Source organism: Erythranthe guttata, chromosome 13 (genome assembly GCF_056151865.1).
Source record: "Erythranthe guttata isolate IM_541 chromosome 13, IM_541, whole genome shotgun sequence".
Classification (NCBI taxonomy): Eukaryota; Viridiplantae; Streptophyta; class Magnoliopsida; order Lamiales; family Phrymaceae; genus Erythranthe; species Erythranthe guttata.
The window spans coordinates 16334567-16347039 of NC_142545.1; the positions used below are offsets into that span (position 1 = coordinate 16334567).

Sequence of the window (12473 nt, forward strand, 5' to 3'; positions counted from 1 at the left end):
ATGGCTCTTCTAATGAACAGAGAATACGGTAACTACTCGAAGCTGGATAACGAAGATCCGGAAGAAACGCAGCATCGTTTGGCGCAGTTCTTGATCTACAAGGCGATGCAGAGGGCTGACAGCTGTAATAGAAGAAGGCCATCTTGGTTGAGAGTGAAGATGTTCAAGTTGAAGATCAAGTTTGGTAAGAGATTGAGGAATCTTAAGAAGGGCTTATCTGCAAATGTCTTTTCTTCCAAGGGTCGTTTATGCAAACAGATTAGTTCTGTCCTGAAATCTTGCAAGCACTTGTTGCATGGCAAACAGGGCTCTGTGGCTGGGGCTCTCCCACCAATTTTTTGAACATTTGTTTTTGATTTCTCCTCTGTTTTGTCCATTAAGAAAATGAGAGTGGTGACAGAAGTATACTTGGGGCGTGTTTGGCTTCATAATTAAAAGCCTAATTGTGTTATAGTTTTTTTGTACTTGAACAAAAAAAAGGGTTAATATAATGTTTCTGCTTTAATTTGATAATTGATTATATTCTTTAAATGATTATTTCACTAATTAATTTTTCGTTTTAGAACTAAGAGAAAAATCGTTTGACTTGTGGTGATTAAATTTTGTGTTTTAAGGTGTTAGTCATAACCACGTTTTTATATAGACCAAATCCATGGTTGTGCACTTGTGTCAAATTAACCAACAGAAGTAATCAGAATTGTTATTCCATTATTTACAATGTTGTTGATAATGTAATTTGTGATTTTTATTTTAATATATAGGATTCATAAATACTACATGATCCTTACACCCGACTGGTGTGATTTTTCATGAATCTTTTTTTATTTATGGGAATATTCTTACCGATTATACCCCTACAGATGAAGAACATATTGAAGGTAGCCATGCACATATGTTCAAAAAATGCTTAAGTATGCTACGATGGTTCATACTAGCAATCTAGAAAGTGTAGTGACCCTTAAGAGACTGTTCTTAATTAGAGAAAGAATCACATATTTCGGGAATATTCCAAGAAATAAAAATAAAAAATCCATCAAAAATCAAACCATAAGAGGATCGGTGCAAGGAAGAAACAAACGTCAAGGATAATTTGGTAATTATGGATAAATAGTGGTATTTTAGTAATTTACCCTAAAACAACCGTGAGTGAACTTTTTTGTAACGGAAACATGAAAGAAAGACCACTTCTTTTCCGACAACTGGATGGAAAATGTGGATTGCATGATTAGAAATGTAACAACAGCAACATTGTTATTTCCATTGGTCTTAATTTCTAACTAAAGACAGCAAAGAAAATATACTTATTACATAGTATTCATCGAAACAAACTAAGGGCATGTCACATATGCTATTATATTGCTAGGCATGTCATAAGATCATATAACAAACGTCGTCGTTGAGAGTTTATACTTTATATTAATCCACAGAGCCTTTCAATCTGCATAAACGACAACACAATAAAATCTGCCTAATATTTTGCCCGTTGACCGGCCTCACATTTTAGACTTGCCGGTCAAAAAGTTATATTGAAAAAAAGGAAAGAAATGATGAGTTCTTTTTGTGTGTGTGTGTGTATAAATTTAAATTTTTGTAATAAATATGAATATGATTTGTGGTGTCGGTGAGTTAATGAATTGGGTGGGGGCAACTCGGTAGGAAGAAGGCCAGTAATCATCAATGTGTTCGTTGTGGGTACAAGTTACAACTACAACTACAACTACAAGTACGTACGGACTAATTATTACACACTAATTTGAACAGCTAATATCCAGACCCCTGATTAATTTCTCATTTCGGATTGGGTTTTTATCTTTTTGGGCATGTTATCTTATTTATTGTCACACTTATTCATGTGCTTGAACAGAAAAAATAAATTAATTAATTAACATATGCAAGCAAAATATCATCATGTCCCACATTGGTTCAAACTTTCAATTTTGGTTGAAAAATACTGTAATTTTCTTATTTTATTTTAGGGTTAACTGCAAAAAATCCCCTAAACTTTGGACGTTTTTGCGCTTTACCCCCTGAACGGAAAAAAGTTGCACGGGCATACCTGAACTTGTTAAATTGTTGCACCGACGAATAAAAAGTCTATTTATAGCCAAATCTCTGCCTGAATTGTGCACGTGCAACTCACACGTGAAAATAGAGGGGCAATTTCGCCAACTCACACAATTTTTATAAAAAAAATGAAAAAATAAAAAAAAAAATGAAGAAATTGGCACCCATCATCTTCTTCCTCTTTTCCTCCTGCTTCACCACGGGAGAAAAAAAAAAGACCTACTCAAGAAAAGACAATCTACAGCTAATCTGTGACTGAGTAAATCAAATTTCAATTCAACACAATCAATTGAAGGAAGAAATTATCCAAATCAAACACAATTGACACTGGGCTAATTATATCCTCATGGCTCTGTGATTTCATCATCAACAAAATCGGTTCTTGATAAGTGGGTGGGCTAATTCTCAGTTCAAGATTCAAATCGGGGCACCGTTCTTTAATAATAGTATTAACCGGGCTGCTGATCATTTTCTCTTCTTTTCCGACTATCAAACCACCATAGCCGCCGCCGCCGCAGCCGCTCATATATTTCCGATCTTCTTCCTTAGAACTTGCAGTACCGGAAAATGAAATATTATGATTAATAATTGCGGGATTATGATTGATTGGTCTGTGAGTAGTGGGGTCAATACCCCTGCTCAAAAGCTTTCTTCTGATAATGAGTTCGTCTTCTTCTTCGGTGAAGCTGCCACGTTTGAGGTCCGGCCGGAGGCAGCAACTCTTACCGCAGCGGAGGAGTCCGGCGGATTTGGGCAGCGACCGCCAGCATCCCTCGCTAGTCCACGCGCCTTTGTTTGTGTGAGCTTTCTCACATCAAAGGTACCTTCCCATTCTCAAACGATTGAACGATGCGGCGGCTGAAGGAGGCGGGCTCGGCGATTTTAAAGAGGCGGACGTCAGCGAAGGCGAAGAGGTGGTGGTGGTGCGGCGGAGCAGAGGAGGTGTTGGTGGTGCTGTACAAAATCCCCCCTCCCCTGTTCCGCAGTAACAGCAAGAGAGGAGGAAGAAGGTGGGTTAGCAAATAGCAGTCCCGTTTTTCTTTTTTTTTCCTTTTTCTTTTTTCTTTTTCTTTTTCTTTTTTCTTTTTCTTTGTTCTTTTATTATTTTTTTCCTAAAAGTATTGTGAATTGACAAAATTGCCCTTCCACTGTCACGTGTGAGTTGCACATGTGCAATTCAGGCAGAAATTTAGCTATAAATGGACATTTTATTCGTCGGTGCAACAATTTGACAAGTTCAGGTATGCTTGTGCAACTTTTTTCCGTTTAGGGGATAAAGCGCAAAAACGTCCAAAGTTTAGGGGATTTTTTGCAGTTATCAGTTTCCGGAAAAATTCTGACACTGAAAGATGAGTTGACAGTAATTGGTAGAGTTGGGCTGCAATAAACTGAATTATAGTGTGCAAGGGATAATTGGGCCGTTATTTCGGCCCGGTTGTATATGGACTATCTTTCAAATTTTAATTAAAACCCACATTCACTTTTTATGGGCTTAAACTTAAATTTCATATATTTGACAAATTAATTATCATGTCAAGTATAATCATGGCCTAAAATCGTTACATAGTCTTGGGTATAGATCAGTTTTTTCTATCCGAATTCACACTAAAGATCAACTTAAAAACACCACCAACACCACTAATGATAATAAGAGAGAACAAATCATTGGTCACAGCCTCTCTCTCTCAACCCATCCAGAAATTGTACAGGGAGACTGAAAACGAAGCACACAAGCTTACACACTCATTAAAGGCTCAAATCTTACACAAAGAGTACGACTTAGAAAAACGTACAAGTATTTAGGATTTTTACTCAGTCTTAATCTCCACCAGTCCACCTTCTGCTTTAAATAGGAGCTCAAGTCAAAATCCGGTCAAGGGACCACCGATTAGTCAAAACCTGTCAAGTACGACTGAGTTTGACCCATGATTGACAGAGCAAAGAAGCAAAAAAACAGACGAACTAGTTGAGAAGAGCATATCAAGAGACAAATGAGAAAAATAATGAAATAGAAGATAAACGTACTTAATGAGAAGTCATTTGGTCACGACGTGAAACATTAATTCCACGAATAAGATCATCCTTCCAAAAAAGTGGGCTTGATGGTGGATAATTATGATTAAATGGGCTTAAGCGGGGTTGGACCAAAAAATAAATATGAAGAGGAAACCTCTATCTGAATTATAATGAAAATTTTATAAGAGAACTGTGTGGATGTAATTTAGACCATAATTTCAGCTATTTATATATAATTTTTTTATTTAGATTTTTTGATTTTAAATTATCAAAAAAAAATCTGAAAAAGCACTATGGAAAAGTATACGTTAAAGAGAAATTATGAAGGAGAAAAAAGTAAAAAAGGAAAGCTACCAAAATTAATATTATATTTAGATAATTAGACTAAATAATTAACAAAGTTAAATCACAGTTTTCCATTGCATAATATCAGCAAACATCGAACCTTTGTTCATTATTTGCTTGCGCACTAGGACAAGTCTACATCTATAACCACAATCCGACGTATATATATATATATATAAACATAAATCTTCGAAAAATCGTCCGCTCTGAATTTACAAGAAATTTGGGGGAATTTCTCAATCGTCCAGTTTTAGGGTTCTCCATTATCACCCGCTGATTTTATCAAAGTAGAGGTATATTTCATGTTTCAAACCCTTCCGGCTTTTACATTTCGGGATTTTATGCTAATCAATGCGGCAGAATTAGAGTATTGCTATAGCGAAATTCATTATGCTGTTGTCGAATATCTTATTGAATCGATGAGCTAATCATGTTGAGATCATTTTGTATAGTTTAATTTGAAAATGGTTGGGATTTAGATTATGTCGTTTGATATTGAATTTTGTGTTGTTTATTACAGTTTGAAGTTCTTGTGATTGGAATTGGGGATTTTTAGCTGGAGATGAGTGTGGTGGGGTTTGACATCGGAAATGAGAACTGTGTGATAGCTGTAGCTAAGCAGCGTGGGATCGATGTGTTGTTAAACGATGAGTCAAACCGTGAGAATCCGGCAGTGGTTTCGTTCGGAGAAAAGCAGAGGTTCTTGGGCTCTGCTGGGGCGGCATCCGCTACTATGCACCCAAAGTCAACTATATCTCAGGTCAAGAGATTGATCGGTCGGAATTTCAGCGAACCTACAGTGCAAAATGACCTAAGATTGCTTCCTTTCGAGACATCAGAGGGGCCCGATGGTGGAATCCTGATTCATCTACAATACTTGGAAGAAAGACAAACTTTTACCCCAATACAGATTTTGGCAATGCTACTCGCGCATTTAAAGCAGATTGCAGAAAAGAATCTCGAGACGCAGATTTCCAATTGCGTGATTGGAATTCCGTCCTACTTCACTGCTCTGCAAAGACGGGCATATTTGCACGCAGCAGAGATTGCGGGTTTGAAGCCATTGAGGTTAATGCACGACTGTACTGCTACTGCGCTTGGTTATGGTATTTACAAGACAGATTACCCAACAAAGGGTCCCACAAATGTTGTGTTTGTAGATATTGGCCATTGCGATACGCAAGTTGCTGTTGTATCGTTTCTGTCTGGGAATATGAAGGTGTTGTCCCACTCCTTTGACAGCAACTTGGGAGGAAGAGACTTTGACGAAGTTCTGTTCAGACATTTTGCTGCTCAATTTAAGGACCAGTACAGGATTGATGTTTATTCTAGTACACGGGCTTCTGTGAGGCTGAGAGCATCGTGCGAGAAGCTGAAGAAAGTCTTGAGTGCTAATGCGGAGGCGCCACTTAATATCGAGTGCTTGATGGAAGAGAAAGATGTGAAAGGGTATATCAAGAGAGACGAGTTTGAGAAATTGGCGTCTTCACTAGTAGAGAGGATTAGCATTCCGTGTCGTAGGGCTTTGATTGAATCTGGTCTCAGTGTTGACAAGATTCACAGTGTTGAGCTTGTTGGGTCGGGTTCTCGAGTACCGGCTGTTACTAAGATGCTGAATTCGGTGTTTAGGAAAGAGCCGAGCCGGACACTGAATGCAAGTGAATGTGTGGCTCGTGGTTGTGCCCTTCAGTGCGCAATGCTTAGCCCGATAACCCGAGTTAGAGAGTATGAGGTTCGTTTTCTGTGGCTATATTATCTTCGTATACATCCTTCCATCGATAAATCCTAGTTTATCTTATCTAGAAAATCCTCATTTTCCCTTTAAATTTCCTCAAGAAGGATATTTAAAAATGAAAGAATGCCCTTCTCTGAGATGCCAATAATTTATCTAATCTGTTTATGAAAAATAGTATGCATATAAAACTCGTACAGCGGGAATGGTAAGAAGAATCTCTTAAATACTGTAGTTTCTAATATCTTACTTTGTAGCCTTAAAAAACATTTTCATAAGTAGAAAGAATATCAAGTTTTGCGAAAAAATATTTGGATGCGCAGTAAGAATATTGACACCTGACCTTATTCAAATTACCAGTTAATTATGCCTAAATAAGTTTCCCCTTTCAATGACAGTGCTAAGTATTTGTACATTCTATTTGCAGGTGCAGGACCGTTTCCCATTTTCAATTGCATTTGCATCAGACGAAGGGCCAGTCTGCTCGTTGAAAGATGGAGTGTTGTTTCCGAAAAATAATGCTTTTCCATGTACGAAGGTGATTACATTGCACAGGAGTGATATATTTCAGATGGAATCTTTCTATCCAAATCACGATGAGCTACCCTCTGGTGTCTCTACTCGGATCAGTTCTTTCAAGGTATAGTTCGATTACATTATTCTGCCATTATGGTCATTTTGTCCACTGTACATGGGAATACTATAAATCTAAGTTGACAGGGTAACTTTAGTATTAATTGTTATACTTGAATGAATACATATTTTTTGTCAAAGTACGAGGTAATTTGTAACATGTATTATGGACACTATAAATTTGGTCTCTGTATAACCTCAAATAGAAGACTTATACATAGTATCAGTGCATGAACTATGGATTTGACTCCTATTACGGATGCAGACGTCTAGGCTAGTTGCACACACCATGCAACCTCTATTAGTCGAAGTAACTTTGAACTTTTCAAATTTTATCAGTGAATATCGGGAAATTTTTTTAATTAATACTTTATTTATCGGGCCCTCATTTCAGATCGGACCGTTCAGAGTTTCGCATGAGGAGAGGACGAAGATTAAGGTTAAACTTCAGCTAAACCTCCACGGAATTTTTTCTATAGAATCTGCCTCTGTAAGTATGAATTTATGTGTTATTCGTATCAAGTTAGGAACTATTGACGTGATGCCAATTTTTTTACTGGGAAGTTGTATTATCTCTGCAGCTGGTGGATGATCAAGTTGATGATTCTACTGTAAACAACAGAATTGATACTCATTCAGAAAATGTTGAACCAAGCAATCATGTGTCCTCTGACAAAGCAAATGGTCCTTTTGTAAGTCCAGTTGATTACCTAATATTAATCTCACGAAAGCTGTATTAGTGTCAAAGTATCACGATCTTCTTTTGCAGGGTCATGAAATGAGAAGGCTAAAGGCTATTAGAAGGCAGGACATATTCATTGACGAGACTGTACACGGTGGAATGACACAGGGCGAGCTCTCCCAAGCTCAAGAAAAAGAGCTTCAGTTGGCTCAGCAGGACATAAACATGGAGAGGACCAAAGAGAAGAAAAATACACTCGAGGCTTATGTTTACGAAACAAGAAACAAGGTATATAGTCGCATGAAAATGTCAATGCCCATATTGATTTGTGCTTTGGTCCGATGCTGTTAATTGCTATCATTGTCTTTTTACCTTTTTTTTTGGCAATTTTAATATCTAATAAGAGACTTGTGAAAAAATTAACAGCTTCTGAATTCATATCGGAGTTTCGCCACTGATTCTGAAAAGGAAGGGATTTGCAGTAACTTGCAACAAACAGAGGAGTGGCTTTATGAAGACGGGGACAGTGAGTCCGAAAATGTTTACACTGAAAAATTAGAAAATCTGAAGAAGGTTCGTTTACTTTATTTTGTTTCTCTTTCTTGAGTTAATAGTTTCCTCTTAATTGATCATTTTTAAATGTTTATCAGATGGTGGTTCCAATTGAAGATCGATACAAAGAAGAAGAGGCCAGGGCACTGGCCACCAGAAACCTATTAAATTGCTTAGTCGAGTACCGGATGGCTGTACGATCACTTCCCCCGACTGAAAGAGATGCAGTATGGTTCCTAGCATGCCTTCTCTTTTCCTTTTTTTTTTCCTAATCGGAAATATTCTTTTTGAATGATTCCTAAGAAGATGTGACTATTATCTCAATTTTGATGTTTTTAAGGTAATCGGAGAATGTAATAAAGCAGAGCAGTGGCTTCGGGAAAAAAGCCAGCAGCAGGATATGCTGCCCAAGAATGCAGATCCTATACTTTGGTCTGGTGAAATCTCAAGGAAAGCTAAGGCTCTTGATGAGTATGTCTGGCAACCCAAGTAGACATTGAAATATACAGTCCATTACTTTATTTAGAATCGTAAAAATGAGTAGTTATAATGTTTGAATCCAATGCTTTTATCTTTTTCGCCAAACCTGAAATATTACCTAAAGACATCTGATTCTTGTTGCCTGGATTAAAAAAATGTTTAAAAGTCTCGTTTATTTATTCAGTAAAATATTTTTTCTCCGCTTTATCAATCTTTTAAGAGAATTGCGTTTCAGGATGTACAAGCATGTGACCGGTTCCAAGTCTTCGTCACCCAAACGAAAGGCTGGCAGAGAATCAGATTCAAGGAGTAAAGGGGATGATATGCAAGTTGATTGATTTTTCGGTATCAAGTGATGAAGTTCGAGAAAGTACCCAAATCCATCACCGCTTGATGACGTGGATTTACGTGTGTCAAAATTCTTTTGTAAGTTCTCTCTCTACACCATCTTTCTGGATGGATGTGCGCTAATTATATCAACTGAAACATGAAAAAAGTTTCACTTATATGGTGGATTGGTGGTGGTTTCTCCCATTTTTTTCGATAGCTGTTTCTTCGATACAGAGGTCCAGTTGTTGTGATACCAAAGCAATTTGTCCCCTTTCGACTGATTCCTTATATACTGGAAGAATAATAAAGATTGACCAGTAATGTAATATTTTTTAAGCTGGTATTTGTTTAATGATGGATCAATATTTTTTCGTCCTGGAAATTTATTCCTACGAGTAACTACTGATCATGGACGAATCAGAGTAATAAGATATCGATGCCCCTCAAACAATATATATGTATCGGTAAACACTAAATATCGACAGCAACGTGATTCGATCGAGTCGCAGATGCCGGCTTTGAGATAGCCCTCTCCTAGGGTGGTGTGCTTGCATCTTTAATTTCTTCAACCTCTTTGTGGTACTTGAGGAGTGGCTCTTTAATATCATCCCACATGGCCAAACGCTTACCTGCTTTCTCCACCTGCCATATTCATTATTTTGCTCATTTAACACCTGACATATTTTATATTGCTACCAAACAAATTAAAAAATTAAAAAATTAACCTCCTTGTTCCAATCCGTACGAAATGTTACCCAGAGTAAGATTAGAGTTTGCATTGCAGTTCCTCCAATCATGCCAGTCCAAATCCCCTGCCAACATAAGTATTAAGTTTGGATTTATATATTATTGTTATAATATGTCGATTTATTTAATTTTTATTTGATTTTACCTTAACACCAAGGTTGAATTTAAAGCCAAGAAGGCATCCAATTGGAATCCCAACCACGTAGTAACAGCCTATATTTACATAGGCCACGTATGCTTGCCATCCGCAGCCCACTGCCACCCCTTCATTTTTGAACATTTTCATTATTATCAACAAGTAGAAAAAAATAAAAAAATAAATGAATAAAAATTACTAAAGTAATTTTTAATCAAATCTTTGTCTCACTGTATTAGTTATTTTGGCTTTTTGCTGACCTTCCCACTATAGGTCAACTACTCAAAAGCTATCAAGAACTGAGTCAACATATGATGATACAAAACATTCTCTTCCTACTCAATGTACTCATGCATGTGTATATATATATATATATGTGTGTGTGTGTGTGTGTGTGTGTGTGAGGGAAATAAGTATTACCGGACAAGACTGGCTGGAGGCCATTGAGGAGGAGAGTGACGGCCAAGAATGGACAGAGGTCCGAGACGGCGTTGGCGACTGTTTCGCCACCGGTGAATATGTAACTGATGACGTGGCGTTGCGATAAGACTACGACTGCCTCCACTACCGCCACCGTGAAAGATACTGAATTGACCACCACCACCGAGAATGCCGCAGACTTTGGGTGCCCTGCTCCTATCTCATTCCCCACTCTCACACTGCTCTTTTCCATTCATTTATTATTATTAATTAATTACTACTTTTTTCTTTACCCCCTTGCTTTAATTTAACTTAACCACTACTGAAATATAATTAATATATGTGCATCTTTGTGTCATATATATCCCATGCTGATGATGAAATAAATTTTGTTAAGTACTTGTTAGCCCAATTTAGAAATTTAGATATAATCAGCATATTTGAAATTAATACAAATTTAAAAAAAACACGTGGAAAGATCTCAAGGGATGGAGGCAAACCAACCTGGCAGCAGCATTGAATCCGATTGCAACCATGAACAGCAGCCCATTTATTGACATGCTGCATAAGCGTGTGATTAGACGAGATTTAATCGATTTAAACACAAATCAACTTAATTCAATTCAATTTTTTTTTTTAATTTAATTTAAATGACGGTTAAATTTACCATACGGAAAGTGCGTCCAAGGAGAGTTCAGGGTTTTCAAGCAGTCCTGCAACCAATACTAGTACCTGAAAGTACCACGTCTCCAAGCACAGCATCACCGCCGAAGCAATCGAAAGCTTAACAAACTCCCAAACACCGGCGAACGCCTCCCACCTAAACCCCGTCCACGTGTCCTTACATCTACGGCTGTTCACAATGTAAACAAACTGCGCCGTTACTATTATCCACCACGACAAGCTCAGCACCAGCGAAGCTCCCAGTAACCCTAGCCCGATCCTGTACACCGCGATCCAGCTCACCACCAGGTGCACCCCTAGCGTCGCGAGTGATATCAACGCGCTCGGCATCACTATGCTCTGCGCCTGCAGGAATTTCTGGATCGGGAAATTTATTGTGTACGCGAACACCTGCGGTATCAGTCCGTACACGAACACCGACGCCGGCGTCGCCACCTGCTCCTCCTCTCCGATTAAGAGGAGGATCTGCCTCGATAGAAGGTACACCGCCACGATCGGGAGGCTGAATAGCATGAGAACCACGGTGGCGCGTTGCAGGTACACGCCCAGCATCTCGTAGCGACGCGCGCCGTACGCTTGACCGCAGAGCGTCTCCACCGCGCTCCCCATTCCTAGCTGCAGGATTGATAAATTAAATTTAAAACTACGTCGTATCGATCGGGATTAAAATTAGAGATAATGTAAAAAAAAAATTGAACTAACGAGGAGGCCGTAGGCGAACAATTGGATGCCCTGGTTGCCGAGGCAGGCGGCGGCGAACTCCAGGTTGCCGAGGTGGCCGGAGAAGATGCGGGTGGACATGGACATGGCGTTGTTTATCATGTACATCATCACGGCGGGTGCCGCGAGTTTGAACAGGAGTCTCAACTCGATCCACGTGGCCTTCTTATACCGCGTCAAAAATGTCAAATCGGTGTCTGACAGCACCTTTTCCAGCTCCGAACTGGAGTGAGTTGCGGCGGCGGGCGGCGGTGGCGGCGTTTCCGGTGAGGACTGGTGCATTGAGTGATCAGGCGCTTGTAATTGGTTATGCTCATCCGCAAATTGCTCCATCCCAGCTTTTGTGAGCGTGTGTATTGTGTGAGAAAACGTTGGTGTTGAAATGATATATATATATATATATACACACACACTAATTATACGTGTAAATAAATAAATTACATTCCGATGAACTTCACCAAAAATAGACTTTACAAGTCCAATGACAAAGTTTGTGTACGTAGAATTCTATTATTAATTATTATCCTGAGAAGTAGTTGTTGTCATTTAATAATATCATGTCGGGAAAATGAGAGATACAACCCTAATTTTGGAAATATATATGTATAGGTCCAATAATATTTTCTTTCCTAGGCAAAAATCCAAATTTTAATCTTAATTTATAAGACTCCTATAGATAATTTCAAATACCTGTTTTACCCTTTTAGTTTCAATTTAATGTATTTTCTAGGCAAAATCCTAACCTTACAATTTAATCAGACTGCGTTTCTTTTTTCTCTCTCTCCTCAACTTTCGTTCTCTTCTGTCTCGTTTTACCACAGCCCACCGCCGCCCACCACCACTCCATCGTCGGCAGCCGCTACCCACCACCAATCCACCGTCTCCCGCCGCCGCTTTCCGTCTGTCTTGCGCGACTCTCCTTTCCGGCGACA

At 38.6% G+C, this 12473-nt stretch overlaps 3 protein-coding genes across 3 annotated transcripts; 2 read left to right on the plus strand and 1 right to left on the minus strand.

Annotated features, from left to right (window-relative positions):
• LOC105968564 (uncharacterized) lies at window positions 1-342 on the plus strand. Its single transcript, XM_012993194.2, has one exon. The coding sequence runs from the start codon at window positions 1-3 to the stop codon at window positions 340-342; it is 342 nt and encodes a 113-aa protein (XP_012848648.2).
• Window positions 343-4498: 4156 nt separating this feature from the next.
• LOC105968715 (heat shock protein 70 (Hsp 70) family protein) lies at window positions 4499-9183 on the plus strand. The gene is made up of 11 exons (XM_088827495.1): window positions 4499-4553; window positions 4634-4718; window positions 4946-6157; window positions 6585-6797; window positions 7185-7280; window positions 7372-7482; window positions 7560-7760; window positions 7899-8045; window positions 8123-8251; window positions 8365-8495; window positions 8740-9183. The coding sequence occupies exons 3-11, from the start codon at window positions 4988-4990 to the stop codon at window positions 8840-8842; spliced, it is 2301 nt and encodes a 766-aa protein (XP_088683621.1). The 5' UTR covers window positions 4499-4553; window positions 4634-4718; window positions 4946-4987; the 3' UTR covers window positions 8843-9183.
• LOC105968717 (protein DETOXIFICATION 40) lies at window positions 9145-11945 on the minus strand. The gene is made up of 7 exons (XM_012993365.2): window positions 11524-11945; window positions 10805-11436; window positions 10642-10698; window positions 10138-10376; window positions 9727-9845; window positions 9560-9646; window positions 9145-9476 (listed from the first exon to the last, which is right to left on the minus strand). Exons 1-7 carry the CDS (start codon window positions 11872-11874, stop codon window positions 9369-9371), a joined length of 1593 nt encoding a protein of 530 aa, XP_012848819.2. The 5' UTR covers window positions 11875-11945; the 3' UTR covers window positions 9145-9368.
• Between the last annotated feature and the right edge of the window lie 528 nt (window positions 11946-12473).